Genomic DNA, 15,206 nt, shown 5'->3' with positions numbered 1-15,206 from the left:
AGCTTTTTTTTAACGGTCCTTAGCCTGTGACAACCTATAAGGGGCCTGTATTGAAAAAACCCTACATGATCTACTTCAAAAATCTTTAGCCAATAGTGACTGATTAAAATAAATTTTTGAATCTAAGCTTAAAACACACTTCTACGCTATAGCATATGAATAACCTATATTTCGTGTTGATAAAATGTGTATTATTTGCCCTCATGTAGGTTTTAAATGAGGGGATGGTGTCATAATGGTCTGTAGTTTGCAATTGTCTTTGATCTGTGCAGCCCTTTGAGACTCTTTGAGATTAAGGGCGCCACAAATAAACATGACTTGACTTGTTTGACGAATTGGTTGACCAATGATATCCCCTATGTGATTGTATGCAATTTTACAGGCTGCAATAAAGTCAGAGCCGGAAAAAAATTCCCAAATGCAACCCAGGATCGATTTTCACACGCACTTATCATGCACAAGTGTGCTCAATCATTGAATGACTTCTGGAAAGAGAAGTCAACCGCTTACAACTCTTTCACAATGTCTAAAAAATGTCCAAAGTGAAATACACGAATGAAAAGTTTCAAGGGCTGAGATCTGATTGTCTTCAAATGGCCACTTTTGGAAACGCTTGGACCTACTGTTAGAAAAATGTGTAAAACACAATGTTTCCTTTTTCAGATCGAGATCAAATTTGACGAGGTACCAGGGTAAGGCTTCAAGCTATTGTCTCAACTGTTTTCCAGCTAAGATGCCCAGGCTACACTCTACCGCAGGCATGTGAGAATAAAAACCTTCTATTTCTGTGTTTTCCAACTCCGATGACTCAATGTTAGTAGCACTTGCAGTGATTATATCGATTTGGGACAACATTTCAAAGTGTTACCTTTCAAAAGACACAAACTGTCCATATTCTCCGATTGGTTCAAGAACAGCATTTATTTTACTTTGTCTTAGATTGGGATTTCAGGCCCATTTTGCAGGAACGTTAAGGGGAAAAATTTAGCTTGACAAGATGAGAAAGTACCGGAGCTGAAAAGTGAACTTTCTGCACGGTGAACCCTTTTCCTGCAAACTGACCTGGGCTCGCAGGGTTAGGTTCAACCATGTGTAGAGTGACCTCTCCATCCTGTCCTTTCCAAAAAATAACATGGAAAAATGTACGCAGACCACTACTCATCAAATTACTAACATCTGTTATCTTTACCTGCAAAAACGGCGGGAATACGGTCATATTTCGGATTAAATTATAACTGTGATTTAATTTACGTCACATGGACTTACAAGTACCTGTCTTTGTATGTGTTTTCAACCAGTGTGTCTAGAATTAGAATTAGAATATACCTTTATTGTCATTGTTACAACAACGAAATTGGACGTGGCACTCCAGTCCCACGTTTTACAGTGAGCATAAGGAAAACAAAGAAGATAAAGGAACAAAGAAAATGTTTGTACTGTCCTTGTTGCAGGCTTTGTTTTCCTCCGGAGGGGGGTGTATGAAGGGGTGAGGGACAGACAGAGATGGCCGGATCCAACTAGATGTTTGATCTTACTTTACACACGGTCCAGTGATTTTTCCCCAATTGCTCAGTCCACGTTTAGTGTGCTGCAGGATTTTTTTTAATTCTATATTTGCAGAAAAAACGTGCAATTATTCAATATATTTGTTTTTTTTACAATGAGCAGACAATTATAAATTCCTCATTATAAATGGGTGGCAGCAGTTTCCAATTTTTATATATTGATAACCTGGTCACGAGTTAGCATCGTGTATTTAATAACTTATGTTGTTTAGTAAAGCTGTTTAAGACTACCCAGCAAAAATATAATATTAATCAAATAAATGACAAATCTTGGGCATCATTTTACTGATTTTAATCATTATTTTCTCATGTTAACCAAAACATCAACAACCAAAGTCTCTGCCCGGGTGGCCGACAACTTTTTCAAGAAAAAAAAATAAATAAAAATCTTTCCGTTTTTATGTTATTTTATTTTTTTCAAATCAAACGTTTGCTTTATTCCGATTTCGAAATCTTCGTTCCGTTTGTAAATTTTGGAATTCCGGTTCGTTAGTCAATTTGCATACTCGGAAGCCAATCAGAAGCCTGTATCGAATAACTTCGTGCTTCCGGACTTTACCGAGCCTTACAAGGTTGTGCATTTGGATATTATTTCCCAAAGTAGATGCACAAAGAACACAAGAAAAATGGATAAGTGGTTAGGAATCAAGCCAAAACCTGAACCCCAGAAGAAAGATTCAAAAGAAGCTAACAAAATTGATGACGCTACAAAATGTAAAGGTATATTAAAAGCATCGTGGCAAGAGGAGTTCACGTGGCTTGGAAGAAACATTGCATGAATGAAAATGAGTCAATACAGGTAAATACTGATGGCAGATGGAAAACAGCCATGTCATATCCCTGCAATGAATGTTCTAGGTAGATTTATCATAAACTTCATTTTAAAGTGTTGTTCTGTTATATATTCTGATGATCAATCCTTAATACTTTGCAACAGTAGGTTTTTTTTGCGATTTGTCGTCTTATTGCGTTTCAAGTTGTGAAAAATGGGGTAGGCAACTTTATGGCTGGTGTCCGCTAACTTTCTCTCATGAGTTTCAGACACTGGTCACATATAAAAATTAATTCCACTGGCAGATGATTTTTGCAATATTTTCTTTTTTTTTTTTTTAAAGATGAGCAGGAAATGTGAAAGAACTCAAACCGGTTAAAAATCCGGAATAAAAGGAAACCTATTACCAAGATAAATATATTGAGTTACCTTAGGTTAGTAACTTGGTCATATCCCTCAAGAGGGGTGACCTACAGCAAGACAAGCACATACAATGAAAAATAAAATAAAAAAAGGGAAAAAAATAGCAAAAAAACACACACAAAAGTTTTGGACCATGGCCAACCCAAATGCCAAGACACCCAAACAAGTGAAGCACCTCGGGACCCAAGTCGGTCAAGCTTTAGTCCCACCAGATGAAACAGGACACGAGAAAGCGGCCGTGACACTCGGGTCAGGGTGACACGACACACTCTTCTGTTCAACAGCAGGACGCGACAGCTTTCACTGGTTTACCCCCGCCGCATCATAGAGGTGCTCTGTCCATCCCTTAGAACGCGTCCAATATCCCACTATCCTTTTACAACACCTCTCCACTCATTCCTATCACCAACAAGAGCCCGAGCTTCCACTATATAGAGACCTCTTTCCTGCACTCATAACACCATCCATCCACGTCAATGGCGGCCTTCCTCTTGGTCTCCTTCCATTCACTTCTGCTCTTCAACATTCGCTTCTCATCAGTCCTCTCCATGTGCCCAAACCAACAGAGTACTCTCTTATCCACACGCTTGCTCAGTTCCACTACTACTCCAGTTCTGTCTCTCACAGTTTCATTTCTCAATCTATCCAATCTTGTCACTCCTAACATACTCCTGAAACACTTCATCTCAAAAACATTTCATTTCCTTCTCAAATCTGCATTCAGGCTCCAAGTCTCTGCACCATACAACACAGTCGGCACAATCACACTATCATACAGCTTCATTGGACAATGCCATACTAACTAATGCCTGCTGCCGTTAATCACAAGGGAAGAAGAAATGCGGCCATTTCACACATTTACAGGCTATTCACCCGAAATACAAGCACTTTTCGATCCTTGAAAACAGAAGATTAGAATCCAAGCAATTTTAAACACCTGTGCTAACTCTACACTTAAAAAGGGAAATTGCAATCATTAATAAAGAGAGCAATTGGCTGAAGTAGACAGGCATGAAGTACAGAAATAGATCCTAAAAGAATAGAACGAGTGGACAGCAAAAAGCAAGACATTTGCAGTCTTTCGCTCGCTTCTCGCTCGCTATTAGCCTCTGCTGCGTTTACCTCCCGCAACAGCAATAGTCGTTATTAAAACGAATCAATCAGCAGCACAGTCCACTTGTGCAAAGGAGATAAAAGCAACTGTACGAGAGCCGGGGCCTCCGATATAAATCAAAAGGTAGTTTGGCACGGGCCCGATGAAGTGAGCAATAGAACCCTTTTAGCTGATGACTTGAAGCTAAACTGCTGAATCGGCATGTCTTTTTTTGCCATGACGGATTTTGAGGAGGCTGTTACTTAAACGAGCAAGAAATAGTCAAAGTGTGTCCCCAATGCGTGGAGCAGAGGTATTTGGAGTTATCGGCACTAATATTTGGGAATCTAAAGGACGCTGGTATTAGCATTTTATTTATTTGACGGGACCATTATTTAGGCTCAGATGCAGTCAAGACTCTCTCGCCCTATCCTTCCTCCCTCTGTGTCGGACCCTATCCAACCCGCGGCTTCTGATTGGATAAGCCACCGGGGACAGAGCCACTGAAGCAGTGAAGTTATATACTATTTTATACACGGTTTTATCTTACATAAAGTCAAATATACTTGCTCTAAAATCTGACTTTCAGTGTTGAAGGGCAAACTCTGAGAGAAGGCTGTCGTAAAAATGCCTGTGCTTTGGAATGTGTCCTTGGTTTCTGTTTGTGTAGATATCAACTCGCCTGGGGGTAAGGGCAGTGACCTATCACCCTTCTCCCAATGCTTTGAAGGACGGTTTGGATAATTGCATCAACACGGCGCGGACCAATCAGCCAGAGGCTTGATCATGGGGTGTGGACAGTCCATCCCATGTGGCATAAAAGGGGCATCCCGGACAAGCCCCCCTTGTCTCCTGCACACGATTGTAATTGGAACACACAGAGACCTGATTTGTTAAACTACACTCGGATCAATAACTTCTCCGGCTTCTGGACATGCTCCGACAGTAAGGGTTTCGATAAGACACGTGAAGTGTCTAGGAGTCAAATTGCAGTTTAGTAAATGTTAAAACCTTACAGCAGGAAGAATAACGTCAGAGCGAAATAAACAGCGACAGTTCCGCTAACTCTTGAGTCTCGACATATCTTTGAATCGAGACAGTTGATAAAATTAAGATTTTCAATAGTCTGAAGAAAAGCGTATGTGTGATTAAGAAATAGCATAAAAAGTTTAGTTAACTTGTTTTAGGGAAGCACTTTCAAGTGGAGACTGATATATTAGCTCTTTTCATAACATGAGTTTGTGTGTGTGTTTGTGATTAAGAGATAGCATGAAAGGTTTAGTAAACTTGTTTTAGGGAAGCACTTTCAAGTGGAGACTGATATATTAGCTCTTATCATAGCATGTGTTTGTGATTAAGAGATAGCATAAAAAGTTTAGTTAACTTGTTTTAGGGAATGTAATGTGCTACTCTCCGGCCTCCGGAAGTCCAAAATCAAGAGCCCTCAGCTGGTACAAGATGCTGCAGCCAGGCTTTTAAGAAAGTTTGATCATTTGGCCTCGATTTGAGCTAACCTGCATTGGCTCCCTGTTAGCCTAAGATGTGATTTCAAGGTTCTCTTGGTATTAAACAAAATCATACATGGACTTGCTCCCTCATATCTTTCAGATTTGATTTCCACCTATGTTCCGGTCCGGAGCCTTCGCTCTGAAAACGCTGTTCTATTCGTGATCCCAAGAGCCAAGAAGAAATCCGCAGGTTCAAGAACGTTCTCCATTCGGGCCCGGTGCGGTGGAATGCTCTTCCCAGTTAGATTCGATCTGCAACCTCAGTGGAAATGTTTAAATCCAAGCTTAAAAAACACTTCTATTTTATAGCATATGAACAACATAGATTTTATGTTGACAATATCTGTGTACTATTTGCCCTCATGTAGGTTTTAGATCAAGGGATGGTGTCATAATAGTCTGTGGTTTGCAATAGTCTTTGATCTGTGCAGCCCTTTGAGACTCCTTGTGATTAAGGGCGTCACAAATAAACGTGACTTGACTTGAGGTTTTGAGTTTTCCCTTGCCCTCATGTAGGTTTTAGATCAGGGGATGGTGTCATAATAGTCTGTGGTTTGCAATAATCTGTGGTGTGTGTAGCCCTTTGAGACTCTTTGTGATCAAGGGCGTCACAAATAAACAAGTCAAGTCTTTTATAGAAAGAATAAAGCTTTGAATCATTAACAGTCTGTACGAATATCTTCGCTTCTTTTCAACACACTGCGCGTATTTTCCTGCCGAGTCTCGTCATTCGGGCAGCCTTCAGGCGGCCATGTTGGTGATACAGGAAGCAAAACTCTCACGAGGTGCGTCGACAAAAATCTGATCAAAGCCACTCCTGACAACGAGTGATGATTCATCAGACTTAAATCATTCACAGAGCCTTCATACTCATTTTTTTTTACGTTTTGGCATTTAAGGACAACGCTCCTGAAAACGTGTGTCTATGTCACAGGTTTCAAACAGGCGGCCCGCGGGCCGGATCAGGCCCGCTAAGGGATTGAATCCGGCCCGCGAGACAACACTTAGAGAAGTGCAAGAGAAAAACAAGCTGCAGGTTGAATTATGTCAACTTGATGTTGCCAAAGAAAGGTGCCTCTCACAAAGACACTGTACCTCTCTCTCTCTCTCTCTCTCTCTCTCTCTCTCTCTCTCAACTTCCTTTTTTCTTTTTCTCTTTTCTCTTTCTCTCTTCCAACCCTTCGCGCTTTCTTTTCTCTTTTCTCTCCTTCTGTCTTTCCGTTTCTCCTTGGATTTCTTTCTTCCTCTCCTTTTCTTTTCCCCCTCTCTCACAGCATTTTCTCTTTTGTGTCTCACGCTCTCTCCCTCTCTCATTGTCCCACCCTTTCTCCTCTTCCCTCCCTCTTTCTCTTATTTCTTTATCTCTCTTTTTCTTTCTCTTTAATCTACTCGCCCGGCCCCCCGACAGAATGTTCGTTCTATCGTGTGGCCCCCGGGTTCGAATGAGTTTGACACCCCTGGTCTATGTTATGGCACTGAATGAGTTAATGGGGTCTTGAGTCCAGAATTCCCGGAAATCTGAATGGAGTGTTAAAATGACCTCTGGACTATGTTGCCGGAACCGGTAAGGGTCTGTCATCACCCGTCGTGTGCCAACATGCATGGCTGTGCTCATAACACTTCCTGAGGGACCCCCTAGGACTTGTGTGTGACTTCCCCTAGCTTGGCTGAGTCAACAAACTGCAGAAGGACAGGAAAAGTCGAGCGTGGTGCACGAATGTCCGTCCACAAGGTGTGTTTATACGCAAAGGGGCATCGCCATAAAGGCTTTTGATCCTTTGAGAGGGGAAAAGTGACACAATGTACAGGAAGTGGTGCGTGGGATGGGGGACAGCAATGAAACGGGGACAAAAGTAAGAAGTATCAGGAGAGAGACATATCCTATCCATCTATCTACCTTGGTCATATCCCTCAAGAGGGGTGACCGACAGCAAGACAAACACATACGATAACAAAGAAACTAAAAGAAAAAGAAAATCAAAAGAAAAGAAAAAAGGGGGAAAAAAAAAAAATCACAAAAAAACACACACAAAATTTTTTGGGGACTATGGCCAAACAAGTTAAGCAAGAAACGGGACACAAGAAAGCGGCCGTGTCACTCGGGTCAGGGTGACACTACACACTTTCTGTTCAACAGCAGGGCCCGACAGCTTTCGCTGGTTTACCCCTGCCGCATCATAAAGGTGTCCTGCCCATTCCTTAGAATGCCGTCCAAACATGAAATGAAATGATCTGCATTTTATATAGCGCTTTTCAAGTCAATGACTTCCCAGAGCACTTTACAATGTGCTCCACATTTCCCAATAGCGGCCTTGCAGCCATGTAAGGCGCTTATTAGGGATATTAGGGGTTCAGTGTCTTACCCAAGGACACTTCGACATGTAACACGGACGAGCCGGGATTCGAACTGGGATCCCTTGATCCCAAGACGAGCGCTCTACCTCCTGAGCTACTGCCGCCCCCTAACATCCACTATCCTTTCACAACACCTTTCCCTAACTCCAACTAACTCTAATCGCCAACAAGAACTCTAGCTTCCATTAAATTTAGACCTCTTTCCCGCAGTGCACTCATAACACCATCCATCCACGTCAATGGCGGCCTTCCTCTTGGTCTCCTTCCATTGACTTCTGCTCTGTAGATCCTCTTCAACATTGGCTCCTCATCCGTCCTCTCCATGTCTCCAAACCAACCCAGTACTCTCTTATCCACACGCTTGCTCAGTTCCGCTACTACTCCAGTTCTGTCCCTCACCATTTCATTTCTCAATCTATCCAATCTTGTCACTCCTAACCAATGTTCCCTCTAATTTTCCACGCGTTCACACAAAGTCGGTGAGCAACGCTTGAAACGACAGTGAGCAACCGCAATCCCAAGTGTGGCAACTAAGTCATTATCAAACATGGAGAAAACTTGACATCACGTTACATTTTACTGAGTTTCCGGCGATGCATGATTATTTTTCACTTTTGAATGAATTGACTCATGTACGGTTGCAAAGGCTGCAGGCTCACAAACGTCATTTGTTTTTACAATTCTTTCACAAGATTTCCATTTCTTTTTATTTCCTGATATATTTTGTCGTATAATATTAACATTTTTGGGGGCTTATTGAGTCGGTTGTAAGATACAGAACTGTGCTTAGTCACATATTTTAGTGGAAGTACAATGTTGGCAACAAGTTTGACTTGGTATAATTGGAAATCATTTGAAGGCAACACAAACTTTTTCTTCTTTTTTCCGTGTTTTTTTTTCTACTTTTTTTGTTACTTTTTTCTTTTTGTTCTCTATTTACTTTTTTCCTACATTTCTTTCTTTTCTGGCTTTTTTTCTAAATTTTTCCATCTCTTTTTCTACTTTTATTTAAATTGCTATAAAAAAGGCTCATTGTGTTTATTTTTTCAGAGCTGTTACTTTTTTCCTTTTGTTCTCAATTTCCTTTTTTCCTACGTTTCTTTCTCTTCTTTTTTTGGATTTTTTCTAAATTTTTCCTTCCTTTTTTCTCTTCCTTTTGTTTCTTTTTTCCAGCTTTTCACTACTTTTTCATTTTGGTATTTCTTTTTCCTTTTTTGTTCTATTCCCCCCTTGCTTTAAGTCATTTTGTGCATAATTTTACATAATATTTGGTCATGTAGGGATGAAAGAAGCAAAAACAACCTGAAGAGCCGTTTAGGACCCGAAAGAGCCAGTTCCTTTGAGTGAGCCGAGCCGAAGAAGCCGGTTTTCGACAAACTCTACTAACTTTACTCAACTTTTTTCTACTTCGACTCGACTTCAAAATACCACATTTAGGACACAACGTCAGGGGAACCCGTGCATTTTTACCATCATGCACTGTAACTTTGACTTAAGTCGCTTCTTAATAAGTAATTTTGAGCCCTGATTTTTGTGCGCTGGCTAGATTTTCTTGTGCGCTGAGAATGTGCGAGCAGTGCACAATTGCGCACGCGTGCAGCTTAGAGGGAACACTGATCCTAACATACTCCTGAAACACTTAATCTCAAAAACATTGAATTTCCTTCTCAAATCTGCGTTCAGGCTCCAAGTCTCTGCACCATACAACACAGTCGGCACAATCACACTCCCATACAGTCCCCTCGTAACATCTATACTCATACTCTTGTTTCTCATTACTCTCCTCAGGGCACCCAAAACCTTGCTTCCTTGATTGTTTGATTGATAAAGATGAAATAGATAGATAGAGATAGAGAGATAGAGAGATAGAGAGATAGAGATAGAGATAGAGATAGAGAGATAGATAGAGAGATAGATAGATAGAGAGAGAGAGATAGATAGAGAGATAGATAGAGAGATAGATAGAGAGATAGATAGAGAGATAGATAGAGAGATAGATAGAGAGATAGAGAGATAGAGAGATAGAGAAATAGATAGATAGATAGATACTTTATTCATCCCCGTAGGGAAATTCGCACTTCCAGCAGTCTACCCCGTTGTTTATTAACAGATGAACATGATGCCCTAGGGGTGCTTGTAGCGAAGTGGATGACGTCACGCCAGTCCAAAAATTCGACATCCCTGCGGCAGATGGAAAACTTTTCTTTGTGAAAATCCAGGGATACACCACCTCGTGTTAGCAAGTCCGCCTCCTCTCCGATTCCCCCCGGCTTTCGTGTCTCTGTTTAGCGGCGTTGAAGCCGGGTAGCTCCGGGTGGCTACACGTTAGCGTCCGGAATGCTAAACGTGAGCCACGTTTCCGCAAAACACAGCAACTGCGCTCCCTGTGCGCTTCGATGTTTTCCACCAGCACTCGATGATCTTATTTGGTCGTGAGTTCGCATTTACCATGATTACGGATGGTACCGAAGACTTATAACGCCGCTAGCCGCTTCGCTAGCTCCGGCTTTTCCTCCACGATAGGCCCCTTCATCACGCCGGCACGAGAATTTTTCACGGCAAGGAGTTGAAATTCCTTGAATACACGCATTTCTTGTGCGTTAAAACCCATGTCCATAGGATAGAAGTAATCCATAGTGTAGTTGTCAAAACGGGAAGAAAAAACACCGAAGATAGGAGCAGACAATAAAACAGTAGGGCAGCTGCTGGAAAAGGCAGCCGCTCGTGGCAGCGCCGCTTTGATACAGGGGTTCGTCTAACTTTTTCATGGCCAAATTCGAGCACAATTTTTCCATTACCCTCAAAGGAAGTAATCTAGCCGAGATCAAAACACATTTGTTGACTTTGATGACCAAAATAAAGTTCTAAGTTGTTCCTATCGATGATCTATGAACTATTTGTGTCAAGGGGCTGCTATAAACAGACATGAATTCTGCCTTTATGTTTCAACAATGCTCACTCTCTTGGTTACGTCACACTTTATAGGTCTCATCTCATCTCATTAGCCGTACCGCTTATCCTCATTAGGGTCGCGGGGGGGGGGGGGGGGGGGGGGGGTTGCCGGGGCTGGAGCCCATCCCAGCCATCTCCGGGCAGTGGGCAGGGGACACCCTGAACTGATTGCCAGCCAATCGCAGGGCACACAGGGACAGACAACTCACTCGCTCATTCACACCTAGGGACAATTTGAACCGGCCAATTCACCTGAAATGCATGTTTTTGGAATGTGGGAGGAAACCGGAGTGCCCGGAGGAAAACCACACAAGCATGGGGAGAACATGCAAACTCCACACAGGGACAGACAACTCACTCGCTCATTTGCACCTAGGGACAATTTGAACCGGCCAATTCACCTGAAATGTATGTTTTTGGAATGTGGGAGGAAACCGGAGTGCCCGGAGGAAACCCAGGCAAGCACGGGGAGAACATACAAACTCCGCACTTTATAGGTGTTGGGTAATAATGGAGTTCAATAGGGAAGACAAAAAAGGATTGTCTGCATAAAAAGCAGAAAAATGAGCCAAATTTGGACTCATTTGATTGATATTGATTGCTCCGAAACAGAATGCATTCGTCTTGCAATCTTTTGCTTGTTTTATTATTTGCATTTCTATTAATTGCATGTTTTTCAGAAAATCTGTGTCCAAAATGGTCGAAATAGCACTGAGGAGTTAAAATGTCATTTTTATTTTGTATTTTCAGGGATTTTTGTTGTTGTTTTGATCTGCTCAGTGAGTAAAACGTTGAAATTGTTTTTATCTTACAATCAATTTTTTGCAGATCTGTAAATACAGTATTTTAGTTATGGTTTCGTGTGTTTTTCAGGTATCCCCTGCAAAATTACTAAACATATTAGTGCATAATGTTGTATTATTATTGCTAATATATCATTAAAAAAAATCTGAGAAACTGTTTAGGAGCCAAACGAGCCGGCTGTTCTTAGTGAGCTGAGCCAAAAGAGCCTGTTTTCTCAGTAGAGCTGTCCTCTTGGGTGCGACCAGTAGAGGGCGGTGACTTATCACATGACGAGGTCATAATGACAAGGTGCCAGAGGAGCGTGTCAGCGTCATTTTCACGCACTTTTTAAAAATTCGTACTCATTTAGTGCTGTAGAATCAGACTGCCGGGAAACAAGGCAACGGCAAGAATTTCAAGCAATTTGAAAGCACTTCACCCAAAATGTTTCCTGACCTTGACAACACAGGGACTCAAACTCTGAAGAAAGGGACATGGAGGTCTTTTTGAGTTTTCTTACCAGTTCCCGTGGCAAAAAGACGTCCTCCTGTCGGGCAACTACCAAGCAAACGCTTTCTCCCTGTTTTGTACTACGCAGCATGGCCACAAGTTCTTCTTGGCTCCGGCCGCTCATGTCCATTCCATTTACCTGCGCATAGTAGATAAAAGGGAGAGTTTTGAATTACAAAACCTTGAAAACCTGGGCACAACTGTGTACAACCCCAAAACATGTTTGGTGAAGGATTTTATACATTTGACTATAAGGGATTTCGTACGATCAAATACAAATTACATTTAATGCAAAAGATATTCACTGGCTGAGCTGTGGGGCAGGTCATTGCAACCTAATGGAGGATGATGTTTCCAGAAAACAGCAGGAACTGGGACGAATATTATAATTAGCGCTTCCCGACGCAACTCTCGGGGTCCAGACATCGAGACTTCTCCATGGTGGTGGGGCCACGTGGGGGTTTTTCCTGGCACGCCCATGGGAGGAGCCGGCACACCCGCTTGTGGAAAAAACGTGGGCGGGGAGAACTTCAGAAGATCGAGAGGGAGAATCGAGAGAGCAGGCTCGACGGAGATTCGAGCGACACTAATTCGATGGAGTTCACTTAGTTAAATACTTTAGGAAATTAAATCTGCCCCCGTGTGAAAATGTTGGCTATTCTTGTCCACCTTTTCCCAAAAAGAAACGAGCGCGAATTGGTAGGTGGTGTTTGGTTAATGGAGTCAGATAACTAATTCGAACAATTTGGTAAATGGTACATTTTTAATATTTATTCCCTAACATTGGTCATTTTGGCGCTCGGTTGCCAAATTCCTCAAATGTACGTAGCACTGAGGAAAAGCGGATTTATTCCACAACGCAGTGTTGATGTCTGCAAACATTTATGACGCCCTTCTAGAGGAGAAATTGTTCCATGTTGTTGTGATATGATTGACACCACTCTTGACAACAGATCTAAACATAACATTCGCCTTCGGAACGGCGTGACCGGTCATTGAACTTAAGCCTTCTCTGTGAAAAATCGTCATTGGAATGACCCAGATAGAAAAGATTTGGATGAGCCCCATTGTATAACCCAGATCTCCTCATTAAAAGAGCCATATCAACTTACAGTTTGTTCTGTGGGTTTTCACCATAAAGTGTCTCAACAGTGGACACACATTGCTTAATGAGCTTCCATTAGAAGGATTTGGCCGACACGCCAGCGTGGGAGAGAGGCGTGGGCAGAGGAAAAACTTCAGAAGATCGAACGAGAGGGACAATCGAAAAGGAGGCTCGATGAAGCATGGAGCGACACCAATTCGGCTAATTCGATGGAATTCACTTAGTTTATTATTTAAGAAATGAAATCTGCCGCCGTGTGGAAATGCCGGTCTCTTGCCCATATTGTTGGGTGAATGAAGGCCAGTTTCCCGACCCCTGATCTAACTACAGTCCCAAACAATATTTGCAGCATTTATCAACCAGTGAAAAGCCCGCAGCTAATGAAGTGTAGCCTAATCTCTTCTTCACGCATTTCAAGACTTACCTCCAGGATGCGGTCACCAGGTTGCAGGCGGCCATCTTTGATTGCTGCACCGCGTTGCAGAATATTTTTCACCAAAATCGGTCCAGGTCCGCTGGAGGACAAGTCCCGAGTCACCACTGTAAAGCCGAGACCCTCGGCACCTGCAGGGAGAAACCAGTGGAATGTTTCATTTTTGCCTCGTACATTTTGGTCAAGGAGTTTGCAATTAGTGGTAAAGCAAATTCATTCTAGATCACAGGTGTCAAACAGGCGGCCCGCGGGCCGGATCAGGCCCGCTAAGGGATTGAATCCGGCCCGCGAGACCGACCGACCCAACCCTCCAAGAAGTGGCCTCACAAGTGGTAATCCCCCTTCCAGGATGACCAGGGTGAAATAGATTTAGCATCGAGTTACAGTACACAAACATAATAAACATCAGTAAAAGAGAACACTAGGTGTTGAAGTTTGAGCGACCTGGTTTCTTCAGGAAACCAAGGTGTATGTTTCTTAGGTCGAAATGTATGCCGTAAGGGCGCCACAGAATCAAGTACATTAACCAAAGCAGTATTAAAATTGTTTGTAAGTGCGTCAACAGACCCAGTGTACGAAGGGAAGGCCACAGTTACCATAGGTAATGGTTGTTTTAAAGCTAATGCCGTTGCAGGGCAGATATTGCGACTACTAAAGCCTTATACATGTTTTTCCTTCGAATTATGCTTTTATCTGGCTGGTGCAATCTACACTCCAGAGGGACTTACGGTCCCGAAAGTAGGGTTATCGTAATTATTTACATGTTTAAATGATTGTTTATGAGAGGTACACATTTTTGTTAATATTTGGGGTATTTTAAAATAGATAGATAGATAGTTAGATACTTTATTCATCCCCGTAGGGAAATTCACACTTCCAGCAGTCTACACCGTTGTTTATTAACAGATGAACATGATGCCCTAGGGGTGCTTGTAGCGGAGTGGATGACGTCACGCCAGTCCAAAAGTTCGACATCCCTGCGGCAGATGGAAAACTTTTCTTTGTGAAAATCCAGGGATACACCACCTCGTGTTAGCAAGTCCGCCTCCTCTCCGATTCCCCCCGGCTTTCGTGTCTCTGTTTAGCGGCGTTGAAGCCGGATTGCTCCGGGTAGCTCCGGGTGGCTACACGTTAGCGTCCGGAATGCTAAACGTGAGCCACGTTTCCGCAAAAACACAGCAACTGCGCTCCCTGTGCGCTTCGATGTTTTCCACCAGCACTCGATGATCTTATTTGGTCGTGAGTTCGCATTTACCATGAATACGGATGGTACCGAAGACTTATAACGCCGCTAGCCGCTTCGCTAGCTTCGGCTCTTCTTCCACGATAGGCCCCTTCATCACGCCGGCACGAGAATTCTTCAGGGCAAGGAGTTGAAATTCCTTGAATACACGCATTTTTTGTGCGCTAAGACCCATGTCCATAGGATAGAAGTCATCCATAGTGTAGTTGTCAAAACAGGAAGAAAAAACACCGAAGATAGGAGCAGACAATAAAACAATAGGGCAGCTGCTGGAAAAGGCAGCCGCTCGTGGCAGCGCCGCTTTGATGAAAATACGTAGGAACAAATAAAATGACTCCGTATGGAAAAGTATGCTTCAGTACTGACAATTTGGTGTTGAAACACCGATCCCGAACGGATTATCGGTCCCAAAGTATCACTGAAACATGCAAACTACTATGGCTGCCTGGCATTCATGCAGCACA

At 42.6% G+C, this 15,206-nt stretch overlaps 1 protein-coding gene across 2 annotated transcripts in view; it reads right to left on the bottom strand.

Moving 5' to 3' along the window:
* Positions 1–15,206, bottom strand: part of LOC148368495 (partitioning defective 3 homolog B-like) — a 237,983-nt gene that overhangs the window by 153,482 nt on the left and 69,295 nt on the right. For both annotated transcript variants that reach the window (XM_088330519.1, XM_088330520.1), the window contains exons 9-10: positions 13,491–13,630; positions 11,972–12,100 (exon numbers count right to left, since the gene is read on the bottom strand). In XM_088330519.1, the coding sequence (XP_088186645.1) occupies positions 11,972–12,100; positions 13,491–13,630 (269 nt within the window). The remainder of the gene's footprint in view (positions 1–11,971; positions 12,101–13,490; positions 13,631–15,206) is intronic.

The sequence above is a fragment of the Urocampus carinirostris genome, chromosome 3 (genome assembly GCF_059441175.1).
Source record: "Urocampus carinirostris isolate Australia breed hairy pipefish chromosome 3, RoL_Ucar_1.0, whole genome shotgun sequence".
Classification (NCBI taxonomy): domain Eukaryota; kingdom Metazoa; phylum Chordata; class Actinopteri; order Syngnathiformes; family Syngnathidae; genus Urocampus; species Urocampus carinirostris.
Note: the sequence above shows the minus strand (reverse complement) of the source record. Positions and strands in the feature narration are given on the sequence as shown.